General features: G+C 38.1%; 1 protein-coding gene and 1 long non-coding RNA gene across 4 annotated transcripts in view; one reads left to right on the top strand and one right to left on the bottom strand.

The window, feature by feature from the left end:
* SYK (spleen associated tyrosine kinase) overlaps window positions 1-13695 on the top strand; it is a 46993-nt gene extending 33298 nt beyond the window's left edge. For 2 of the 3 annotated variants that reach the window (XM_088156638.1, XM_014869180.2), the window contains 8 exons: window positions 978-1046; window positions 6899-6989; window positions 7654-7831; window positions 8988-9197; window positions 9610-9799; window positions 11116-11256; window positions 11448-11560; window positions 13135-13695. In XM_088156638.1, the coding sequence (XP_088012764.1) occupies window positions 978-1046; window positions 6899-6989; window positions 7654-7831; window positions 8988-9197; window positions 9610-9799; window positions 11116-11256; window positions 11448-11560; window positions 13135-13207 (1065 nt within the window). In that variant the 3' untranslated portion in view covers window positions 13208-13695. The remainder of the gene's footprint in view (window positions 1-977; window positions 1047-6898; window positions 6990-7653; window positions 7832-8987; window positions 9198-9609; window positions 9800-11115; window positions 11257-11447; window positions 11561-13134) is intronic. The other variant, XM_088156640.1, reaches the window with a different exon arrangement.
* The window catches only part of LOC148219816 (uncharacterized), a 63610-nt gene that overhangs the window by 6083 nt on the left and 32092 nt on the right, over window positions 1-25435 (bottom strand). Inside the window, exon 2 of the long non-coding RNA XR_015799522.1 lies at window positions 16333-16396. This is a non-coding gene — a long non-coding RNA (uncharacterized LOC148219816). The remainder of the gene's footprint in view (window positions 1-16332; window positions 16397-25435) is intronic.

Here is a 25435-nt window from a genome sequence, read left to right as displayed (position 1 = left end):
TCATAGCTATGAAGAATGTCAAGCATCAAAAAGGTGTCTGTTCTTCCAGCAGCAACAGGGACCATACAGCTATCACTGGTGTCTTAAGGCACCTTTTTAATGTGAAATCAGGCATTTTCTTTTAAAAGAAAACTAGGAAATATACCAATCCTATCTATTTAAAAAAGATATCTTTTCAGAAAACAGGAAGTCCAAATGGTTATTAAAAAGTTCAGAACGTCTAAGTGAGTTCAGTGGGAGTTTAACGTGACTGAGAATGTGGCTCAGATTATTGGTTTAGCCTCAGATCAGACTAAATGTTTGAACGATAAGTACTTCATCTGAGTTTTTAGTAGTCAGGTATGATCTCTCAGTGACCCCTGGAAATGCTAATTTGTTACATTTAATTAAGTTAATGGGTTCTTTTAAAATATATTTGCATATCTTTTAATGGTATCTTTACACAGAACATAAGTGCGTGTGTAAAATGTAAAGCCTGTTCCTTTTTGTTTGAATTAATATTACTTTGTGTGCTTTCTGCTTCAATAACCACATTGTTTGTTATATGACCATGGTGTTTGTTTATTGACCAAGGTCAAATTTTGCTTGATACATTAGTCATACTTTCAGATATGAAAGTTACCCACTCATTTCTAAATATGTTTGGGGGTGGGGGGAAGGAAACTGAAGTTCAGTGACAGAGGCAGGAGAAACATACAACATACTCTAAAAATAAAGATATGGGCATTTGAATTTAAAAACTGCCTTAAGGTATGTCTACAGGTTCAGGATCGTTTGACAGTAATGTAGATGAAAGAAAATTTAGTACAAAGATTTCCAGTACTACATTTGTTTGATGCATTATATGTGTACTTGCAGGCATGCACAACAGAAAGTTTGGGAGTGTTTTATTCTTTTAGAGTGTTTTTGTTTTGTGAAATACCTTTAGCTATTTTCATGACACATTTACTCTTCCTCTTTGACATTGTGGTTTCTAGAGTTGGACAGGAGGTGGAATTATCTCAAGACTCAAATCGTACACCTTTCCAAAGCCTGGCAGCAAAAAGGTGCCTCATATACTTTTTTTGACTGAGTTAAAAATGCTTAAAAAATACTTAAACTATTAATTTCACTCTCTTCTCCTCCTCTTTTCACTTGCTGTCTTGACTACTAACAATTAGATTGTGAAGATTTTGTAAGCTTTCTGTATCTATCCTAATCATCTGCATAATTATGGGCTTGGTTTAATACTGAAACAATAGCTTTGAAGGAGTTTTAAAAATAAAGGGACTCTTTTTATTTAATTTCTGGCATACCAAAAAAATGCAGATCTCAATATCTCTGCAAATGAAATGTAAGTGATAAAATGTTTTTCAAAACCACTCTGTTATATATATAAAAAAAAATTCTACTCTCTTTCCTAATCATAAAGTTGTCTTGCTTACACAATTATGTTATTACTGAGCACATTTATGGAACAATAAAAACAACAAAATACATACTTACATAACCTATGTGCACAAATCTTGTTATACATTCACTTACATTTAGGCAAGTGTAAGATGTCACAAGACCAAGGAGAATGGGAAAATTGGCTAGGTGCCAGAGACCTAAGGGGAGCCAGAGCCTGTCTTAGTGAAAATGCTTTTGCATGGTCCGAAAATGGTGCTGTCCAGTAACTGATGTAGTTCTGAAGCACGTAGCTATGAGAATATAGCTATTCTCTGCATGTAGTGAATAGTATGCATGCCCCTTTTCAATCCATGGGTCTCTCTTTATGTTTATTGATTTATTTATGTTTGCACTTCAACAAAAATGAGCAAGCATGAAAAGTCCTAGAGGTATGTTACTGTTCAGAATGAAAATCTGTGTTTGATATATACTGTATTTGATACTCCTTATAAATAACAAATACTCTTTTCCTATAGCTTCAGTTCACTTTTTTGCTGAAGTACCAACAGCTGTTGTCAGCTGTGTATCCCTACAGGACCCACACCTCTTTTTCAATATACAAATATACATCTCTTTTATCATATACAAATATAGATGCAGTCTCACAATCTACTCTCAACGATCTGAAATACAATGCCAAACTATCACACATTTTGGGTTGATTCAGAAAAATGATTGTTGGTTCTGGACTCTATAGACATGTTTTTTGGTCACACTGCTGTCTGTTAACCAGGTAAAACCTGTATCTTGCTCTGGTCACTTTCTGCTGTCGAATATCTATTTCCTGCCTTCTGGGCAACATACACAGAGTAGAGACTGGAGCAAAACCAATCATTTAAGAAAATTTCAGAAACCCGATTTGATCACCACTTACATGTACTGTACTCTGAATACTCAGACCCACATCATACTGCCAGGTTTTAGACTCTAGACAAAAGCTTTGCTCTGAAATATTAAAATATTTACCATTCTTTAACCCCAGCAAGCAGAGTTTACTTTAGACCTGGTTAATTATGCAATTACTTCCACTATGTCAAAAGCTTTCAGACAGTAAATTTAAAAAAAATATTTTATTTGTTATGTTATATTTACTCATTCTTGGAATTTTTTTTCAATTTCACAAATGCACTATTTGTATTAAATTTTAGGATCCAGATCAAAATTTTTCAGTGTTTTACTAATGTAAACGCTCAATTTAGGCAATTTAAGTGAAATCCTGCCACCTAGTGGCAACTGAGATGCCTTAGCCAAAGCTCCTATCCTCTTATGGCTAATGAGATGTTTGCAGTAATGTCATGCAGTATTTAGCTATTGATTTTTAATAAAATGACTTTATGGTCTACATTTTTTCAGACCAGAGTTATTAACCTGAAAGAATATTGCACTTGCTGTAAAAATTACCTTCATGAGAATATTACTATACTATTTACTATAAAATTGTAATTGTCACTGTAAATGTTGTAGTTGGAGCCATTTCATTCATATGTCACATTTTTAAAAGGCTCCTTTAGAGGACTCTCTTCTTATATTCCTTTTTATTGGTTGAATAAATCCATGGTCATCTTGCCCATTCTCTGTTTCTCATAAGAATACAAGAAGTAATCAGTAATCCCATACCTTAGATGTATTAAGACAAAGATCCTTTTGTCCAAAAAAGATCTGCAGAATTATACTTGCTGTTTTAAAAGTGTAGGGCAGAAACAACTCTGCATTTAAATGATAGTTAAATAAAAAGGAAATTTTATTTTACTATCATTCAGATCACTGTATATGCAATGATGCATACCTCCTGCCCCATTTCTAGTCAGTCTTGCTTAACTTTAAGAGAAAAAAATTCTAATTCCTGGTGGAAAATCCTGTTCAAAGTTATGCAGGGTGCTACATGCCATGAATACATGACTGTCAGTACTAAAGAAAAATATTTGAGGTTTTCTGAGTGCTGCACAATTTTTCCAAGTTGCTAATAGGAGCTGAAAACGTGCCTGTGAAATATTAAATTGTAGTTCAACCAGAAATCATAGAGTCAAAGAATGTTAAGGCTTGTAAGGGATCTTAAAGAACATCTAGTCCCAGCCTCCTCTGTCATGAGCAGGGACCCCTTCCACTAGACCAGGTTGTTCAAGGCCTTATCCAATCTCTCCTTGAAAATTTCCAGGGATTTGGCATCCACAGCCTCCATGGGCAACCTGTTCCAGTGCCTCACCACCCTCACACTAAATAATTCCTTCCTATTATCTAAACTGAATTGTGTCTCTCTCTCAGTGTGTACCCATTACTCCTTGTCCTGTCACTACAATTCCTGATGAAGAGTCCCTCTCCAGCTTCCCTGTAAGCCCCCTTCAGATACTGGAATGTTGCTATGGGGTCTCCATGCAACCTTCTCTTCTCCAAGGTGAATAGCCCCAACTCCCTCAGCCTGTCTTCATAGGAAAGGTGCCATTATCAACTTCGTGGTCTCCCCTAGACTTGCTCCAGCAGTTCCATGTTCTTCCCATGTTGGGAACACCTAAGCTGGATGTAGCCCTCCAGGTGAGGTCTCACCAGGGTGGAGTTGAAGGGCAGAATATCCTCCCTCTCTCTGCTGGCCACTCTGCTTGCCACGCTGCTTTGGATGTTGACTTTTTCATAATTCCCAAGTCCTTTTCTCAGGGCTGCTCTCTATCCCTTCTCTGCCCAACCTGTAGATCTGTCTTGGATCGCCCTGACTTAGGTGTAGGACTTGGACTTGTTGAACTTCATGAATTTCACACAGATCCACATCTCAAGTTTGTCCCTCTGGGTGGCATCCCTTCCCTCCAGCATGACTGCATCACACAGCTCAGTGTCATCAGTGAACATGCTGAGACTGCACTCAATCCCACTGGCTGTGCGACCAACAAAGGTGCTGAACAGCATCAGCCCCAGTACTGACCCCTGCAGACACCATTTGTCACAGTGGTGACAATGACAATGTTCCACATGAACATTGGGCCCTTGACCATCACTCTTCATGTGTGATCATACAGACAATTCTTTATTCACCAAGTGGTTCATCCGTCAAACCCACCTCTCTCCAGTTTAGGGACAAGGAGGTCATACAGAACAGTGTCAAATGCTTTGCATAAATCAGGTGGGCAGAGACAGCTTCTCTGCCCTATTCACCGGTGCTGAAGCCCTGTTATAGAAGGTCATAAAGTTTGTCGGATATGATCTCCCCTTAGTAAAGTTTTGTTGGCTGTTACCAAACACCTCTTTTTTCCCCATGTGACTTAGCATACTTTTCAGGAGAATCCACTCCATAACCTTGCCTGATACAAAGTAAGAGTGACTGGTTTATATTTCCCTAGGTCTTCTGCTTTTTAAAAATGGGGTTCATGTCTCCTTTTTTCCAATCATCAGAGACTTGACCTCACTGCCACAATTTTTCAGAAACGACAATGACTTAGTAACTTTGTCTGACAGCTCCCTCAGTACCCTCAAATGAATCTCATTGGGTCCAATGGGCTTGTACACATTCAAGTTCCTTAGATGATCAAAGACCTGATCCTCTCCTATAGTGGATTTAGGGTGTTCATCCTCCCAGTCCCCACATTTTCCTTTCTCGACTTGGACAGTGTGGCTACAGTGCTTGCTATTGAATACTGAGGCATGGAAATCATTGAGAACCTCAGGCTTTCTCTTTGTCCAGTGTAGTCAGGTCTCTCATTTCCTTCCAGAGAGGAAAGAAGGAATAGTATTAACCAAGCTAAGTAATAATAAGACACTATGATTCTTCTTAAACATGAGCAGCTCTCTGAGAAAGAGAACCTACTTTGTTATATCTGGTGTCACTGCGTGATTTCCAGCTCACAGCTGCAGAGCTTTATTTACAAGTATGGAAGTGATGTACGTTTTTTTTAATGCAGTTGCTGAGCAAGAACATACAATCCTTTCTGATATTTTTGTTGTTGTTCTTGAATTGCAAAGAGCAGGAATGTCTCACGTTTCTAATTTGAGGACTCAGCTATGTCTTGGCCAGAGCTAGGTTTTTACCAGCTGTTCATCACTGGTAAATGGATTCTTCAGGTGTACAAAATTTGGAGTACATAAATTACATTTGTCCAGTTCAAAGTATGTCAGTTGTCTTCCAGTCTTAGTGGAGGTTTGGGGTTAGTGAATTGGCTGTGTGAAATAGAGTGACACAGGTCTTAGAAAGATGTCAGGGTGAATCAGTCTAAAAAAAACAAAACTAGAGCTGAGGATCTTGGTTTATACCTTCATTTGCCTTGAGAATGGTAGATCAGTCAGTTTGTTCTTTGACATATCCCAGAACTGTCTCAGGGGTTTTGTGGCTTGCCTTGACAGAAAATGGCCTTTAAGGCCACTGTTCCAAGTCACAATTACCCTTACTGTACCTGATGTCAATGTGGCAAACTACTAGGCCAGAATGTTGCTGAAAATTGGCTTCCTACACATGGTTTGCAGTAAAATCTATGTAGTGAAACTTTTTCTATTTCATCCAACTGATAACTTCATTATGATTTCAAAGTCTGTAGTTCCCAGGCCAGGTGTTTCCCCTACTAAACGCAGTTTCCAAAGGATAAAATTTCTATTGCATCCAATAGCTCACTATAGGAAACTTCACAGAATCATCGAATAGTTTGTGTTGGAAAGGACCTTAAAGATTATTTTGTTACAATTCCTTTGCCAGGGTCAACTTCCACTGGAGTTTTGTTTCTCTTTGCTTGAAGAGAAATTAACCTGCAGAAATAGGTTCTGTAATTCTATGTTCCAAACAGCTCACAAACAGAAGTGACCAGATCAGTAGTTTCTCTCACCTCTACTTTATTGTGCCATACCCAGGCAAGGAGCTCCACAATGGATGAGATATTGTTTCTCTGACAAGAATAAAGGCAAAGGAATTTGTATTTGAACCAGATGCTTAATTAATTAAGTAATCTTGCCCCTCCTCGGAGAAGACAGACAGGCCAAATATCTGGTGTTTGTCCCTGATGTTACACAAGCCTATTAAAGTACTAAATTTTTACTAAAGTTGCTTCCAATTCTTTAAACTAGAGTTCCTCTGTAATATTCCCAAGAGAAACAGGAAATTGTTTTTGTTTACATTTGTGCTAGTAATTTCTCTATAGCCTAGATAGGGGGAGAGATAACTTGAAGAAGGAAGGACAGATTAAAGAGAAATCCTTCCGACTACTTGTGTTACATGGCAAATTTGAAAAGAGCATGTAAATGTAATATTTGCAGAATAAGATTTGTGCATGACCCACTACAGTTAATTCTATCTTATTTAATGCTCTGAAATATATGTAATACCTTTCTGTGCTTTTGCCCTGCTCTAACAATAACTTCTAGAATGATTTCCTTCTTCTTTTGTGTCCCTTTCCTTCTAATTCTCTTGCAAACATTATGCCAAAATTCTTGGGGGGCAAAAATGCTTTTAACTTACCTATTCATTGTTAAATAGAAAAACTTTATTTGTGTGCTACAGCTTCAGTCGTCTATTGGCCACCCACCAGAAGAAGCACCTTTTAATCCTTATGTGCTGCAAAGGAACAGAAGTCTTACAGGAGCAGAAAGAGGTAGGCAGAGTAATATACATAATTAGGAAGCAATTTTCTTCCTTATGGCAGAGCTCTCTCTCAATCTTTATTTCTTTTTCCTTGAATAAATTTTACTTTCTGTTGCGTATTGGTATAGCCACTATCATGCCTCAAGCTTGGTAGCTGAAGATGCCAGATGTCACCATCTACAACAAAAATAATTTAGCAGAAACCCCTTTTTCCATTTTGAAGTGGAGTATTATTTCCTGGACTGTAAAAACTATATCCTTGCATCTCATAAAAAGAATTGTGCCTTGTTGCATCCACAGTACAAAGCATAATGCAGTTAAAGTTGGGTGCCTAAGAATGAAGTACATATAAGGCAGCATTCTGAGTGAAGAATTGTGTGAGGTAACTAATGAGAAGTACAAGGGGAAGGGCCAACTTTTAACCCTCCTTTTGCCAAGGAACCTCCTGGTTTCACCCTGCACTAATGTTCAGTAGTTACCGCATGTCACCAGGGGGAGGCCACTGCCTTTTCGTGTGCTCTAAAATGCGTATAGATGGACTGCCTGTGGTTTCTTTATAATACCCTTACAAGTCAAACACATGGATGATCTTGAACATGTAAAAGGTGAATATATTAGCTGTGGAAGAAAAAATGTCTGAAATCATGTCTAATTTTTCATTGTTTGAACCGCAGGTGATCAGAGAGAGGCTTTACCCATGGATACTGAGGTCTATGAAAGTCCATATGCTGATCCAGATGAAATTAAACCAAAAAATGTCACTCTTGACAGGAAATTGTTGACTTTGGAGGAAGGTGAACTTGGGTCTGGCAACTTTGGTACTGTAAAGAAAGGGTTCTATAAGATGAAAAAGTGAGTGCTGCCTTCTATTTTTATGGAATCTAATATGTAAAAGCTCTAGTCTTTACTTTTTGGAGCATGTCATTTGGGGTGACAGACTGTAACTAATTTGAGCTAATTTCGCCAGTTTCTCTCTTTGTATGTACACTTACATACTCATTTTTTCTGTTAAGTGGGAAAGTGCTGTTTATGACTATTTTCTTTCCTGACAGGGATAGTAGAGTGGGAATTCCACTGCCTTCCTCTACAGTTTGCAAAAGTATTAATGCTACAAGTATTTCCCATCTGCACAACATCTCTGTCAGAAAACTTGGAGAGGCCCATGGACAGTTTACCTATAGCAAAGAGAGTTTTGCCTGAAGTGTGATAAATACCAGTTTCCTGAAGCTGGAATGTTGATTTTCAAGAAGACAGAATATGTTGTAACGTTTTCTATCATGTCATGTCAGTAGGAAGACCCTGTTTATACTTGACTCTTCATGCATTTTCACAGTAAAATGTTGTCAGTATGCTGTTTATGTGCATGGATGGATTATGTACGCACTCTCATCTCCTGAAGTTAGCGGCATTTCTTTAACCAAGGTTTTCAGAGGCAGAAAGTATTTCTATTTTTCCAGTATAGGCTGTAGGGATTTGAAGGGCTCTGATCTCAGCTTGTGTATATTTTAATCTTGTTTCATACTTTAACTATGTTGATCTCATCAGTCACTCTTTCAGTTTACTGTATGAATGGAAGGTTGCAGAAATAGGCTTAGATTCTCAGGATTTCAGAGCACTGCCTTGGCGCCTGGCAGTGCTGCATATTCCAGTCTCACCCCCAAAACACTCCAGTGCTTAGAAAGCTCTTTATAGCTTTTCTTGCCAGAAGAGTTTTATGCCATCCTTGCCAGTGTGGACAAGAAAATTTTGCTGAGTATTTTTTTTCAGGCTTCTTTAGGCATTTTTATGACAATCTCGGATTCTTCTCATTCTCACTCTTTTGCTTAGCTGTTTCTGAGCATTTGATAGAGAGATATTCCTGTTAGGGCTGGTTTTTTTCTCCTCTGAATATCAATTCTGTCTTTTGTCACAATTTGTACTACGTGAAAGGAAATATTTGATGAAGATTGTGTTTGTTAGTGCACAGATTTTTCATCGACTAGTCTCAGAGCTGGATTCTCTTTTGCAGGGGTTCCAAGCCTGTGGCTGTAAAAATTCTAAAGAACGAGAGTAATGATCCAGCCGTAAAGGATGAATTACTGAGAGAAGCAAATGTAATGCAGCAACTGGATAATCCATATATTGTCCGAATGATAGGTATATGTGAAGCTGAGGCCTGGATGTTAGTAATGGAAATGGCTGAACTTGGGCCATTGAACAAATTTTTGCAAAAAAATAGGTATGTAAACTTTTATTCTATTCCATAAGGTACAGTTCCTTTCTTTTATTTTTACTTTTTTCTTTAAGGACAATTAAAATGCATATGTTGTTAATGTAATTAATGATTGTAGTTACTCTTCACTGGAATATGTCTCCAAACTGTCAAATATTTCTGCCAAAATAGAGTATTTTGAATAAATGAAAGACTTTTCACATATTCTTCAATTTCTCCTTTATTGATGTGATCACACATCATCTTGCCCAGGACAGGAGCCTAGATTAGCTTTTCTAATTTAAACTTAGCTAAACGTAAGTGAATCAGGTTCCCAGTGTAATGTGGACAAGTTCAGAGTAAAGATTTGTATTTGAACTCCATGAAAAGTCATGAAAATGAACTGCTGACCTCTTTAAAATCCAATTGTGATTTTCAGACATGTCACAGAGAAGAATATAACAGAGCTGGTGCATCAGGTTTCCATGGGGATGAAATACCTGGAGGAGAATAATTTTGTTCATAGAGATCTGGCTGCAAGAAATGTTCTGTTAGTCACCCAACATTATGCCAAAATTAGTGACTTTGGACTTTCTAAAGCTCTTAGTGCTGATGAAAATTATTACAAGGTAAGGTCTGAACATTGCATGAAAACTGTGTTGTAACATAGCTTAATAAGGATATTTTCCGTTGAAATGCAGTTGAAAATCAGAAATATTATGTATCATTCAATATTTTATAACCTGATATTAGATTACCAAATTCAAAATATGTGATCACCATTAAGAGACATGTGGGGAAGACAAAGCTTTTCCTTCCTTTTACTTGTCTACTTTCATTTACTTTTGATAAACTTGTCATTAGAAGATTGAAAGTTATTGTGGAAATGAGATACTACCTTATACAAAAGAGGGAAAATGTATTTGTTGCAAAACAGTTCTCATCATGTCCAAGAAAAATGTAGGCTAGCACTAATACACTGTCTTATATAACAGAATTAGAGGAGGTTTTTGAAAGAATACTATTGTTAAATAATAAATTAACCTAAGAAAAAATTGTTTATCTTGGTTTTGAATTCCTTCGACCTCTGTACACCTCAAGTGATTAAATTAATTGCAACATTTCATAAGGTAAAAGGTAGGAGACAAAGGTTGTTATCACGTCTATATTTTTTTCCTGTTATATCACTCTTGCAATTCAAATTACTTCTTCCTTCTGCTTATTACCTTTTATCAGTTCTTTGAAACTAATAATCCAACCCTGAACACTGCAGAGGAGAAGCAAGCACATGCTCCCTGCTGATGAACTTCCTGTATAGGAACCGTAGTCACTGCTGCCAGAAAAGGCATGTTAAATCACTGTCACTAGCCTAGCCAGAGATGCTAGTCAATCCCAGTCTCAGGACCTCGAGAATTAGTATCAAAGTCCATTTTCTTTAAAACTCCACGGGCTGAAGTAAGGTCCTGTCACTAGATCTAGCACTGTGTTGGTACAGCTTGACACTTGAATGGCCATATTGCAGTTTATGGAATAATTTAGGTAAACTGTGGCAGTCACTGTGCTTTGAAATAGAGCACCCACTTCAACCATCTGGACATCTCTTGCCCTTTGTGAAAGCCAAATGGAAAAAACTGATTCTAAAGAGCAACTTTAAATTAAATGCCACTAAACACGTGACTCAAAAGTCATTTAGCTACGCTTTTTTTTAACCATAGATTTCATTTCAATGCATTATTTTGAAAATGGAAGATTAGAACAATTTTGTAACACTTTTGAAGAAGCTGTTACCCATTCTCTCTAATGCTAACTGAATCAGAAATGTATGGTATTTAGTACAAATGTGCATAGATCTAAGTTAACGTGAATTATGTGCATTCAGGTGTTGTTTACTACTTATCATTACATCCAGTCTGCTTTTTTTCCTTTCTGTTATGATATATTTTAGGCACAAAGTCATGGAAAATGGCCAGTCAAATGGTATGCTCCAGAATGCATGAATTTCTACAAATTTTCCAGCAAAAGTGATGTCTGGAGCTTTGGGGTTTTAATGTGGGAAGCTTTCTCTTATGGACAAAAACCATATAAGGTGAGTAGTCATATTTGACCATGTCTTTTCTTTAAAAATTCAGAGCAGTTTTGAACCAATATCTTCTCCTTTGCTGCAACAAATGAGACAAGATACCCGAAAATCAGTTCCAAGCCTCTATTTGATTTATGCTATCATGTGTGCTGTAATAATTTGCAACTTGGATGTCTGTTCTGGTCACCCTGTTCCAGGGAATGAAAGGTGGTGAAGTTGCACAGATGATTGAAAGAGGAGAACGAATGGAACGTCCTGAAGTCTGCCCAACAGAAGTCTATAGTCTAATGAAATTGTGTTGGACATACAAGTGAGTGTGACCGGATGCTCTTTTTGAAGTACATTTTAATCTACAGGGTTAATAGCCAGGAAGGGGGTCAGTAGGGATTACTTCAAAACACATCTTCTTGGCTGGAGTTTAGCTTACAACCATACTAAGCTAAGGAGTCAATTGCACTCTCAATTATAGTGAATTGTCTGAGTTATAGAATATACTACAAAAAGTCAATTTTGTACAATAGAGTTTGCTGGAACAATTATATACAAAATACAGGGTACCATAAAAAAGTAAGTCCACAAAAAGATCAGTCTAATACATTTTGAAAAGAATATTTGAAATTAAGCAAACATTTTTGTTTCATTTTTTATTGTGTTTCATTTAATTTTTATTTCCAAGGCTTTAGCTTTACTGAAATTTCAAAGTCATATTGCCAAAATGTTTGTTCTCTTCCTCAATATTTAACTGTTTTGAGCTGTTTATCTCTTTTCTCATAACTGAATATATTCAAATTGGATCCCACACTGACTTCTTATCAGTGAGAGGCAAACTGCCTTTTCAGGTCATACTGATACATCAGAAACGTTTTTTCTGTTTCATAACCATATAGAAATTAGAATTATGAAATATAGAAAAAAATAAAGCCTACTTGATTTTTTAAATTAGCATATTGCAAAAACTTATTAAAACTGGTTTATGATCTGTTGTTTTAGACTATTCTGCTGAAGTTACTTTCAACTTAACTGTAGGAAGTCTCCAGAAAGCACTCAAAATGACTGTAGTATCACTTATTCTTCCAGTTTACCACCTGGAGAATAAGTTTGTCCAAAAGGACTACATTAAGGAGCTCTGGTACTTCATTTTTAGGTACCTTGCTTCTTTGTTAGCTTTATTAAACCTAGTACTCTAGAAAGAACATGCAACCAAAAAGTAATTCCTGCCTTTTGGTTTGACTCAAGGAATGCTGTAACAGTTCTTCAGTGAAAGGGATCAGACTTTTATATAGTAACAAGCATACCATAAAGCATGCTGACCTCTTTTTTTTGTACTAAAATATCTTTATTACTGGAAAGAAAATAAATTTTAAAAAGAAGGTTCAGGTCAAGCAGAGAAACTATCTCAATATGTGATGTAAAATTGTGAGAGCTTGTTGTCAAGTTAATTGTGTTCTCCAAATAAAGAAACAATTGCAGATATAAAAGATGGTACAGTCATATAGTGTGTAGGTAGGCTCCTCTCAGTGCTTCTAACTATTCTGTGTGGCACTACCATTATAAGGCAGATATTGCATGGCAAATATTCTTTTCTCCAGATAATTCCTAAAGTAAATGAAGTAGAAAATTAAACGAGGCTGATTTGCCGTTTCTTTGTTCTAGTACCTTCACCAACCACAAAGTAACAGGCATGATAGTAAATCCACTGACTGGATGCTCTGTAGTAATATTTGCCAGTTGGCATTAATTTTGTAGTGTCATTTTTGTAGCCTTAAAATACTGCGCGCATGTTTAAATGAGCTGTCACAGCGGTAGAGCCTCGAGGGCTGTAAGGCCCATGAACTTTGACAGCTCTGTCCTTCCTGTGCAGTGACACTTGTCATCTTTCCACAGCGTTGACGACCGACCAGGATTTGTTGCAGTCGAGATGAGGTTACGTAACTACTATTATGACATTTCCCACTAACAGCGTGGAGAGCAGCAGCTTCCTCATCTCCAGCCAGCACCCTCTGAGAAGCAGCTCATTTTCTAAAACCAAGCAACCTCGATTTTTATACTTCCATTTTCAATCTGCAAAGCTCAGAGCTGAGCTTTGTGTCTGTACGGTTGCCTTTTCTTACCTTCTGCACAAAATCCAGCCCCAAAAAAGTGTTGGAGGTATAACAGTCTAAAAGTGTGCAGCAAGGACGTTGTATAAGACGCTTTTACTTTTGCTACATTCCATTTCATTTTATTTACAGCTTTATTTGCATTATATTTTGAAGTCTTGTAAAACCTGTTTAATGACTTTGAGCCCTCTCCCTCTTCTATAGTGGAATTGGAATTTAGATTTATCTCATCAATATTCTTAGCCTTTAAATGTATTGAGTTGTTCCAGCCTTCCCTTTCCTCAAGGAAGAACAGCATAAATATTTCTCACAATGAAGCAAATTCACTGTGGAACTGTGTCAGACACTTTGACTGACGGTGTGTTTGATTATATCACCAAATCCCTTTAAGCCAAACCACATTCTTCTTAGTAGTAAACTAAGCAGAGGGGAATTGGGAGTTCTGACTTTCTAACACCGTCACATCCTTTAAATGTGGCCATCTTTTGTTCCTCATCTCATGTATGGAGCCCAGCTGTTCCTCAGGGAGTTATTTTTTTCCCAGTGAAAACTGGAAACTCAGAGGCTTGGTTTCATCTTGGAAGGTGCAATAAACTCCAGCACTCCATTCCTGAAAATACACCTGTAATGGAGCAGCATTTACCTTTCTCAGTGCTCTTCCATCCTTCTCCAGACGTATCTTTTCTATTTTATTTGTCTATGCCATCGCTCCTTGTGTTGTGTTTTGAGAAGCAATCATTTCTATCTTTTCTTCAGACCTTTCTTTAAAATGCGTCTGTGAGAATTTTACTGCACCTTTTCACCTCTAGAGTTAAATTTCCCCTCTAGCTCAAATATTTTATAACGGGCATATGGACAACAAGATTACTTTAGTCAGCTCCAAAATCTTACTATTTGTCCTGTGGGACAAATCCCTGTGGGCATCTCAGGAAAAGGCATTTGTCTCATCACTCTTCAGTAATGCTGCATGCGTCTCCATTAAATTGGAAGTATAGTAGAGTAATAACAAATAATGTGGTCAACTTCTGTTTCTGTTTATAGCCTTATGCTTTGCTTGCTCAATCTCATTTTAAAATATTATCAATAGCAACATTTCTATCACTTACTACTCACAAGCAGCTACTTTATTGTCATTTGCATATATCTCAGGAATCTACATACATTTTGTCTGCTAGATATACAGATTTTAGAAGAATATAAAGAATAGAATTTAGAGTAGATGTATTTATTGCATATGGCTTGTTAGAGTATACATGTTTAATTTTTGTGTGAACAGAGTATTCTTAGAATGCAGTGATTTTTATTTTTTGTCTGGTAATGAAATTGTGTGAGCAATTAAACTGAGAAAGGATGAAATAATTTTCATAAAAGACAGGACTATAAACATATGTAGAAGGTACTGGGTAATTTTTCTTTTTACTAAATTTACAGTCTATTTGTTAAATAATATCTGGTGCCTTTTGGTAGTTTAGTCTTGGCCGTCCAGTGCAAGGCACCACAGGCTACTGGAAGATACTGAATGCAATAGACTGTGTTTCAAATGTGACCAAATGTGACTTACCTTGAAGATGATTTAAATTTTGTTTTGTTTTTGAGTAACATTTTTCTACAAGACCAGCTTGTGTAGAAGTTAGCCATAATTACACATAGGTGGTTTGTCACTTTAGTTATGTTGCAGAGAATTTGTTATCTCTACACGTGCAATTAGTACACTTATGGGGATATTAGTTATAAACAAATTGCACAGGTCTCTATGAACCAGCGAGTGACAGTACTCAGTTTCCTAGAATGAGAGATATATTCCTCTATATCTCTCACTCTCTTTAAAAGTGATGTCTGATACAACAAATCTGGAGGATTATTTCTTGTCCTCTCTTCACTCTCTTCTGAGTGAATGTCAACATCGCTTTCTGGAATTACTTGATTATTTTTAACTTCACTATTACATAATAAAAGTTTACAATGAGAATGTAAGGTAATAAATGGATTCGGTTTTAACATTTTAATTAAAGATACTTTTACAAAATATGCTGTCTTAAGAATCCTTTAATAACTGCATACTTTGTAAAAAATCCTGATGCTGTGCAGTGTGTATATGTACTGAGTTGCTGTGATTGTTGTGGAAGACTGGGTTTTTCCTACTGAGAGTGAAAGGTACCCAACAGGACAGATAAGCCCACTGAAGCCTGGGCTGCCTTTGGAGCAATTCAGGAATAGCAGGAAATTCCCAAAATATGCACATTGTTATTGCACCTAAGTCTTTTCAAAGTGATTTACAACAATACTGTGCTGGATCTGGAGAGTTAGAGATGCCAGGAGTCAGTGCAGTGGATCAGCTAGCCAAGAATTTCTGCCTTATAGATGTCAGCTATGCAAGATTTAAGTCACATTATATAACATGGAGCCTCCCTCAGATAGCTGTCTTAGGTATTCTAAAATAAAAACTGCGACATCTTAGTCTTTCATTTAGCTTTGTGTGCATGCTCAGGTTCCCAGGAAAGCTAAGGCTAGATGGGTGTGAATGTGAATTTGAATAACAAACAAGAAAGGTAGACAACTCTTCACTAAGCTACTTACCTTTGGGGGGGGATCAGACAGTGACTGACTCTATTCTGCTGTGGTTGTTGTCCTGCATAGCAAATCTGGCCTAATTGCTGCACTTTCCCACTTGTGGGGCTGCACCATCAACTGACATGAAGGGATTCTTTTGTCTTTTTTTCTAGATCTAGTTGTCAATTTTTAGACTTACCTGTCTTAGAAATTCCACTTGGTGGTGTAGGCCAACAAGTGATTGTCATGACAGAGTTAAGGGGTTAAGGGATTAAGAAAACTGCAGCATGTAGTTAGGGACTACTGGAGAGGAAGGACCAGTGATAACATGCTAAGAGGGGTTTTCACTGGAGGAAAACTGTGTGTTTACACCTTTGATTAGGGCTCAAATTTACAAAATCATTGAGCTTTTTGAAGTATGGGAAGCATGTACCTTTTTTCATGAAGACACACCCAAACATCTTGAAACTCTGGTCCAACTGTCCTTGCTTCTAACACTGTGAAAAAAGGTGACTTTTAATCAGACAGTGAGAAATACCCATAATTTTCACCCCTGAAATCATCACAGTCAGCATTGCCAGTTTGCCAAAGAACCCATCTGCAGGGGGCCTGGAGTGCACAGCCAGGTCCAGCACCAAGGCAGCAGCGTGTCCTTGCCCCAGCCCTGCCAGGAGGTGGCAATGACTGAGCACGGTTGGAGTGAAACACTTGTCTGGCCATTCCTGGCACTCTCCACTCTGCCCCGGCTGCTGATGTGCCTGCATGTTACAGAGGACACACTCTCTTTGCTCCTTGCTGTGAAGCAATGTTGCATGTGAGGACAAATCATCATTTATTTATATGGTGAATAGTCAGCTGTGGATGATTAACAAAGACTTCTGAGACTCGATGTCCCTTGTCTTTTAAGTGATTGCAGCAGTGAGAGATTGCACGCAGAAAGATACAGACTACGCCCTACACGTGCCTAGAAGGGAGTTGGATTGAATAAAATAGGGAAATATTAAGCAAACAGTTGTAATTACCAGCCCTAAGTTTAGTGAGGACAGAAAGACTGCAAGGCATGCAGAAGAAGGAAAAAATAGATTCCTGTTAACAAAACAGTCAGAAAGATGTTAGGCAAATCCTGAGAACAGTCCTCCAATCACTCAGAGTTCCCTGAAGCAAAGCCAGAGCTGTGCATCTGTCTCCAAATAGGTATTTTTTTTCTTTTGTGTCACATATGTGATAATTGAAGCAAAGACCTACTGGGTTCCTTGTCTTGATAACCAGAGGAAAGAAGAGAGGAAACAAGAGGCAGCTGGGGAAAGCATTACACTACTGTCCATTAAAATTCGTTACTTCAAATATAAATAGTCCCTGGATGAACAGTCCAGTGTAAATGTGCAGAGATCATTAACTCCCCTCATCTATCCGCTGTTGCAAATGCCTTAAAATGTCACGTTATAAACAGTTAGGTCTTGCTTAACTGTGTCAAAGTGCTTGTGGGGGAATGCCAATGCCATTCTCCTGCAGCTACACTGCCCACCTAGCACACTCCAAGTGTCAGAGGTTCAGTCAGTTGAGTTCCAGATTCCCTGCACCTCTGCCATGTTAGCAATGCAACATATTTCTGCAATGTCAGAAAAAAATTTAAAAAAAATTAGCAAAGAACAGTTCAATGATGTTGTCCTGTTACATTGCCACATGCCAGTGGCTGCATTGACATCAACATCTGTTCTTCCTACTTCCTGCTTTAATAAAGAGAAACTGTGCCAGTTTCAGCAACAGCAACAGTGCCAAGACTAAATTGCACGACTGAGCAGCAGAACAGGTAGCAGAGAATTTTAATAGCTGTCTCTTGAACAGCTTGAAGACTTTCCTTTGAAAATATTACACACTTATGCACATATGCACATGTATTTCTTGTCATTTCACACTTGGGTTCAATAATGACTTGTTCGTCAGTTGTTACTGCACAACCATTGTAGCTGTATCTTCATGTCTTGTTCTAATTTTTGTGCAGATTTCACCAGTGTTACCAAATAATTTCTCTCTGACTGGTGTGTCAGGTTCCACTTCCAGCAATCTGAGGCTGAGACCAGCTGGCAAGAATTAATAATGCTGATATTCAGCATAGAAGATAACAAAAAAACTACATGGAAGGAAACAGGAAGCACGGATACATCAAGAAATGCATGAGAGGTACAAGCTCACTGACCTTGTGAAAGAGCAGCACTTCGGGGCATTTTTCTCTCTCTGCTTTGGAGCAGATGTAAATTGATTGTTTGGCTATGTTTGATGTTTCTTTTCCCAAAAGATATATATTTAGAGTCAATGTTTCCTTAATTTTCCCCAGTAATAATACATCTTTATACCCATAGTTGGGTATAAAAATCTAGATTATCAATGTCATCTTACTTCAGCAAGATTTCCTCTGTTGCCAGTAAATGCCCCAAACTGGGCTGTTTCTGTGCATACAGCTACATTTCTGTTCTGGCAGCTTCCACAGGCCTCATCCTTCTGACTACCCTGCCAACATACGCTTAAGTTAAACAGCAGCACAAGCAGACAGCCCTCTGCCAAAGCCCTCATGCTCCCACTGACAATCAAAGGGCAATGCAGAGAAGCACAAGAAAGTTCTGCCACCACCACGAGGAAAGCTCCCAGCCTCCTTCTTTCCAGCATGTCTGCTTTTTTAGACAATATAGCCTCTTTAAGAGAGCGAACACAAAATTGTACGGATATTTATTATCAGATTACATTGGTGTTACAGGACTTCTACATACACCTTGCACTCAGGAGGCACCTCACTTTTTGCAGACCTCTAATGCACTAGAGTGCAAAATCTTCTTTCTTGTTCCTCTTTCTTCTGAAAATGTGCTGTTGACTAGTTCATAGATACACGCATATCTTTGGCTATTTTAAAATTGTATATTCACTGGTATAACTGCCTCCCCAGGGGCATGCAGCAATGAGGTACTATTTTTAAACTTCTCAGTCAGCCATGACTTCCTTTTTGTCTGTCCACTCTCTAGCTGCCATAGGGAGTAAGCAAGGCATTCCTCATCTTTTTGTGGTTTCTGCTTATATGGAATAAGCAGAACAAGCAGTGGTTCTTGTTGGTGCTGGAGTACTACACAAGTCAAATTACAGGAAAAAGCACAGACTGAATCATGTCTCAGAAATTCACCCACCAGTGTCACATTGTACCCGAGTTAATGTAAACCAGAACTCCTGCTATACAAGCACAAGTACAAAGCTCACAGTTTGTTCCCAAAACTCCCACAGCTTTTTCCATGCCAGCTATATAAAAGAAAAAGCAAAACCAAAAACCTAACCAAACACCAAAACCCAACAAGATTTAATAATATGACACATTCCTGTGTTTGTTTGAAGAACTGTATGTGAGTAATTTTATGAGTCATTTAATTACAAGGAAGCCAAGGCCTGGACAAAGAAATACACTCAAGGTTTTCTTGGGTTGAGGACAGTCTCTCTCTTTCTTTCCCCCAAAATGAAAAGGTCCCAATGTGTTTGAAATGCAGCTAGAAGGAATTAAGACATCAGATGCCCCACCAAAACTGGACTCTGAGACAGCTGTGAGACTGATGGTACCTACACCTTTTGCTTTAAAATTGCTTTACTTGGTAGTTTGCTGCCAGGTCCACAAAGCCAACATGTCCCACTGCCTGGCCCCTAGGTCTCAGCAGGAACCTGCTGATTAAAATACACATTAACAAACATTTGTGGAAAAAACACCCAAATACAGCACCCTCTTCACCTAACATGAACACCATACACTGAAAATGTCATACAAACTGGGACTTGTACTTGAAAGGGAAGGAGCATTTATGCTTTTAAATATATTTATCCCAGTAAATGCAGCCAGTCTTTGCTCCTTCTTACCCAAGGAGCACTTCCAAAAAAATCTATGAAACATACTTTCACTCATAAGATAAGAAATTTAAAGTAGCTGGAAACTGGGTCTGGAACATTCAGGTCACCAATAAGACTCAACTCTCAGCCTAGCAAGTAGTACCATGTTTGTAGAGGCAATGTGATAGAGCACAATTTTAAAAAGGCCTTTTTTCATTTTGCAAAAATGATACACATGTAAGATTAAATTCATGGGCCTTCTTCGGTTGATTTATTTATTTTTCTTAGGCTGTGCTTAGCAACATGCACCCATGTATAAATATGCCTTACTTCAGAAATATTTTATTCTCACCACTAATTAACAGGCAAGTACCTTCCAGTCTTGGTCTTGGTTGCAGGAAGCCCACAGCAGCAGGACAAACTAGATCCAGATCTACCCATTTCAAGGAAGAAAACTTGCAGATCTTGCTGCATGCTCACTGCTCCCCTGCTTCTGCATGGCCATTTGTATTCCAATTGGGCTGACCATACTTGTCAGCAATTCCTCTGCCACCCAGAGAAACTCCTTTGACCCCCAGCTGCAAGTTGTGTGGAAGGCACTGGACAGCTGCCAGCCATAGGAGACTTCTATGGGAAAACGGTCCAAACAATGGTGAAATGGCAAAGAACACCTGGCACCACCTTCTGCCACTGCTGGGGAACAGGATCTGGGTTCCTGTTCCACTGAGGCAGCAGCAGCTGTGGCACAGCCATGCAGCACAGCTGTTCTGCAGTACCACTAGCTGCTGGGGAGGCAGGGGCAGAGTCTAAGGATGCCAATGCAAACCTCAGATGAAGGGTTGGTAGCAGTGCTCTTTCTATCTTTTAGACAAATATTGGTCAGCCTAATACATTGTTTCCTCTTTCCATATTTCAGACAGGCTCTTTTGTGTCTCTCTCAGAAGGAATGTCAGTCTACCTCTCTGTGTAAAGAAAGCAAGGGAGGAAATGAGGTTCTAGATATCATCACAAAAATGATGATGTGCAGAGGAAGCATTCATGTTGGTAGGGATCTTTTGTTATATTCTAGGAAAGTGTCTCTTCTGTGGCAGAGTGTAGGTTTTGAGCTGAGCTTTTACCCCCTTATAGTTTAGATTGAAAAACATTCACCTAGCTTCATGTGACCAAGTGAAGCTAAAGGACAAGAAAGAAGTCTTGTACTGTGAATAGTCAAGTGCCTATAAATTTCAAGGTCTTTTTTTATTATTATTTGACTTGTAACTCAAAACCACTTCAGATTGGTTCTATGATGCTTATTTGTTTCTGTTCCTCACAGTCTTCATGTGACAATGAATAAACCAAAAGGTCACTTCCTTTAAAGCTCTCCAATACATGCTCCTCAGCCATAAACTCAACAAGGCCACAAAGAAAACCAGGTGAAACCAGCCAAGTTTCCAAAACTGCAGGCATTGACAGGGAAGTTGGAGCACACACCTGTAGATCAGAATGGCCTGAACAGGTGATCTCATCCAGCCTCTCTCTGACCCAAAGGACAAAACCCCCTTCCAGCTGAAGAACTCTAGGGTGAAATGAGTGTGCAAGAAGCTCACAGGGGTCACCAAAGTTTAACAAAAAAGAGAACTATGTCATTTCCATCTTTGTGTGCATGCACATACACACACACTCACACAGAGGCATCCCTGGTCAGGAACACTTACCAGCCAACATGCCTTACTAATAAAAGGCAAGTAGCAACACCCGATTCTTAAATTTCCTGTCTTATCTATATTCATATTTCTCTAGCAAATCTCTATTTCTGTTGTCATATGCAAATTTTATTACAAGCAAATTTTCCTATATTTTCAACTCCACAGTAAAATAAAGAAAAGGTATTTGGCCTAACATGAAATGCATTGGATTCCCTCAACAAAGATGGAAAGGAAAAGCATCTCCTGTCATCTATCACTTTGCAATTGCAAAACTCATTTAACCTAGAGGAAAGGGTTTTAAATACCCTAGAATAATAGCACAGAACTGACAGATCACACAACAAAATTGTTTTAATATATTCCAGATGTATTGTTTCAGTGAATTTAATACAAAGACTAATCTGAATCACTGCTCCTATGGTTGTCACTCTGCAATTCTCTCATGGCTACATGCCAATTTTATTTTTGCTTTCCACTGCATGGCTTTCAACAAAGTCAGGCTAAGAGAGTACACAGTTTGGTCCCAAGTAACTAGTTAAGTATTTGAAGCTGGTGCCAACCTTTTATGAGCTAAGTTCAAATTGATATTTAGGGAGGTTTGAAGCATCTTAGATAAGAAAGATGTTGAAGAAATTGAGGAGGATCTTCAGCAGGGGAAAAAAAAAGGAAAATCACTATCCTACTGAAATAATAGAAATTACATACATAAACAGAACACGTACATATGTCGTTCCCCTATTCCCTAAGTAAGCGTGCATCATTAACAGAAATTCTCAAATTATGAAAGGATATACAAAGTTTTTTAAATCCTAAACCTTCAGTTGTAGGGAAGTGATTTATTCTGTATCATTAAAATGTTTAGCTGCAAAACAGAGAACAGAATTGAATGTTCTGTTCAAATACTTACATAAATCCACAGTAAAGCTGGAAGACAGCTCTGATACCATCTTAATGGAATCAGTATTACAGTGTTATTTACTTAAAGAAAAACTGCATTTTGAAAGATTAAAAAGGACAAAAAAAAAAAGTTTGGGCTATGGTAAACAATCCAAACTATCTCTGCAAAAATAGCAGAAATTCAGAAGAAAGTATCAATGTCAGAAAATCTTTTGTAGGCAAGAATATTAACTTCTGCTGGTATGAATAAATGAATTCTAAATTATTCTTTGTCTGATGGATTTTAAGAAGTATTACCATAATCGCATAAACTCCCTTTTCTTCATATAAAGCTATGTATAGCATAAGTCTTCTCTTTCAGATCAGAGAAAGTGTTTGAATGAAGATATTAAAGAAGTGAGATTCCAATTAGCGTATAAAACACTAAATCTGTCAAAAATGAGCTGCTTGGATTACTGCTAAACTCAGAAATCTCCAAATGATGGAAGATGAAGGTGAGAAGAAACTCAGATGTGGAGCTGTACCCATTCCACAATCCCCTCTCCCCCACTCTGTTTGATCCAGAGCATGTCTTTCTGCAGCCAAATTGTGCTTTTCCTGTTCTACAGGTAGATGAAGAACAAAGTTTTATTCAAAATGAGAGTCAAGAATATGTCACATAGCAGAGGTTTGAAAGGCAGTGACCCTATCTGTCTTGCTGAACAAGTATAATCTGTCTGATGTAGATGTATGTGGAAAGAGGAGAAAAGAGAGCAACGCTGATGCCTGGGCTTAAAAGAGAAGTTTTACATAATAGCTGAAAGGACAAGATTCTTGCCCTGAAAAATGTGAAGCTTCTTGTCAGAAATCAGCATAAAGCTAAAGAGACCTGACAAATAGTTGTTTAGTGTAAAAATGTTTTATGGGATTTCTTTCAATGTCTTCAGTTCTTTACTGCATCTTTTATGCCTGTCAGGCATACACACACACATACACAATCAGGAAAACTTTTTTGGAGATGTAGATCAAATTGCTGTTCAAAGGAGTCAGCTAAAACAAATCTACCAACCATGCAGTGAAGTGATCATGCATTCATGCATCTCAGCGCATCCTAAGCAAACTCAAGTGTCTCATTCTTTACTTGAAAACAAGCATACGGAAAATACGTCTCCACACTGTCCTGGAGTCCCTGGTGAGCCACAGACCACTCACTGAGGCCACAGAAAAAATGAAGGAATTATCCACTCTTACCCCTGTGCTGAACCATTGACCTTACTGAGAATATCCCTCTAGTAGTAATAAATATTTACAAAAAAGCAGATTCCTTCTCTCTCTGTGAAAATCACCTATATTTTCAGAGGCCAAGAACTGTTGATGATTTATTCTTTGACCTGTCCAGAAAATATGTGCTGTGGGGGGCAGACATGAAATTGTCCTTTTCCTGGGAATTTTTCTAGGCTGGGTGACACTTTGTGGTCGCTGCAGGGGGAAATGCCTGGTCCTGGCAGAGCAAGGCTCAGTCCTGATGAGGGCAGGAGCCAAGGTGTTCCCAGCAGAGACAGGATGAATGGCAGAGGACAGGCGCCACAGCCCACAGCACCTGTGCCAGGAACCATGTGGGAAAACTGCCTGTCAGGGCAAGTTGCCCCTGTGGTTGCTGGACACCTTCTTTGCCTTCCTTGGCTGTCTACCAAGTGACATTCTGCAGCTGCTGCAGCCACTTCGGCCATAGCAAGGCTGAAAAGGAGAAAGACCTAGTATGGAGGAAAGGTAATGCTGCCCAAAGTAACAGAAACATGCGCTCTACTCTTTATGTGTTTAGACGAGGCTGAAAAAAAAAGTGAAATAACCAATTTTCACTATCCTCTCTTCAGTTTCTGAGTACTTATATATTTTTCATATTTTCTCAACATTGCTACTAGACTGCCTAGTAGTCATACTGTGGGTCTGATGGCCCAAGGCAGCACTAAATAAGATCATGAGAAGTGCTTGGTACAGACAAATGGTAAGTGTGACCTGTGGCATCACTACCCTCCAGGGCTTCAGACAGTTCCTCTTACAGTATCCAAATTTTATCCTAGTTTCACTTCAATACACTCCTCAAGCTGTCTGTAAGAGGAAGTGGACTAAGAAAGGTACATAAACATAAATAGAAGAGTAAGCCAGTTATCTTAGGAAGTTTCAGCCACCACTTTCTTGTCTTCTTAGGTACCTTTTGGATCAAAGTGCTGACTGGAACAGACCTGGACAGATGAAAAACATTTGCTCCTCAAGAGTCATTCCCACATGAGGGATCTGGCACAACCTCCTCTCTTGATTATTGATCTTAACACGTTTCCTTCCTTCAGTCTTCTCCGACTGTAATACCAGTGTGTGAAATCTTCTGATGGTCTAAATGCACCTCATAATCTTTACCTCTTTGAAACTGTTTGTTGGTTTAGATTGAGTAGTTTTACACAGTTAGTAGTTCTACACTTGATTTCAGGAATCACTGTTAAGCCTAGAGAATGTATTCTGCTCAGAGCATGAAACTTAATTTTAGGGATACTACAGCTGTACTTTGAAGCTGTTGTTTGTTTTATTATTATGTTATTATATATATTTCTAGATATATAATATTATAATCTATATTATATATATAAAATATTACAATATATATTTTATATATTATTATATACCTATTATATTTATTATATCATCCTCCCTCAAATTAATTCAGAACTTACTACGGTCTATGGTATTACTTCAAAATGTTGTAGTAATAAGCAGGTGTGTCACTTTGCTACATCTCTTCCAAGACTTAAAAAAATTCCTTAGATAAATGCTTTTACAGCACAATAGCTAACTCATTAGGAAGTATGGCTTTTAATAATAGCATTATTGGAAGTGATTACTAACATATGAAAAAGGTCTTTTTCATATATACTGAAAAGGCTGCAGTTATATATCATTTCTATATGATAAGTTGAGTCATATTTATTGCGGAATAATATCTACCAATTCCACTGAAGCTATATTAGGAATTAATTTTGGTCATGACGTCTTGTGTTCCTATTCTATATTAGCTACATTATATTATCTCCCTCCACAGGCACAATTGCATGTACGTCAAACTTC

Source organism: Sturnus vulgaris, chromosome Z (genome assembly GCF_052056855.1).
Source record: "Sturnus vulgaris isolate bStuVul1 chromosome Z, bStuVul1.hap1, whole genome shotgun sequence".
In the NCBI taxonomy this organism is placed as follows: domain Eukaryota; kingdom Metazoa; phylum Chordata; class Aves; order Passeriformes; family Sturnidae; genus Sturnus; species Sturnus vulgaris.
This window is presented reverse-complemented; position numbering and strand designations above follow the sequence as displayed.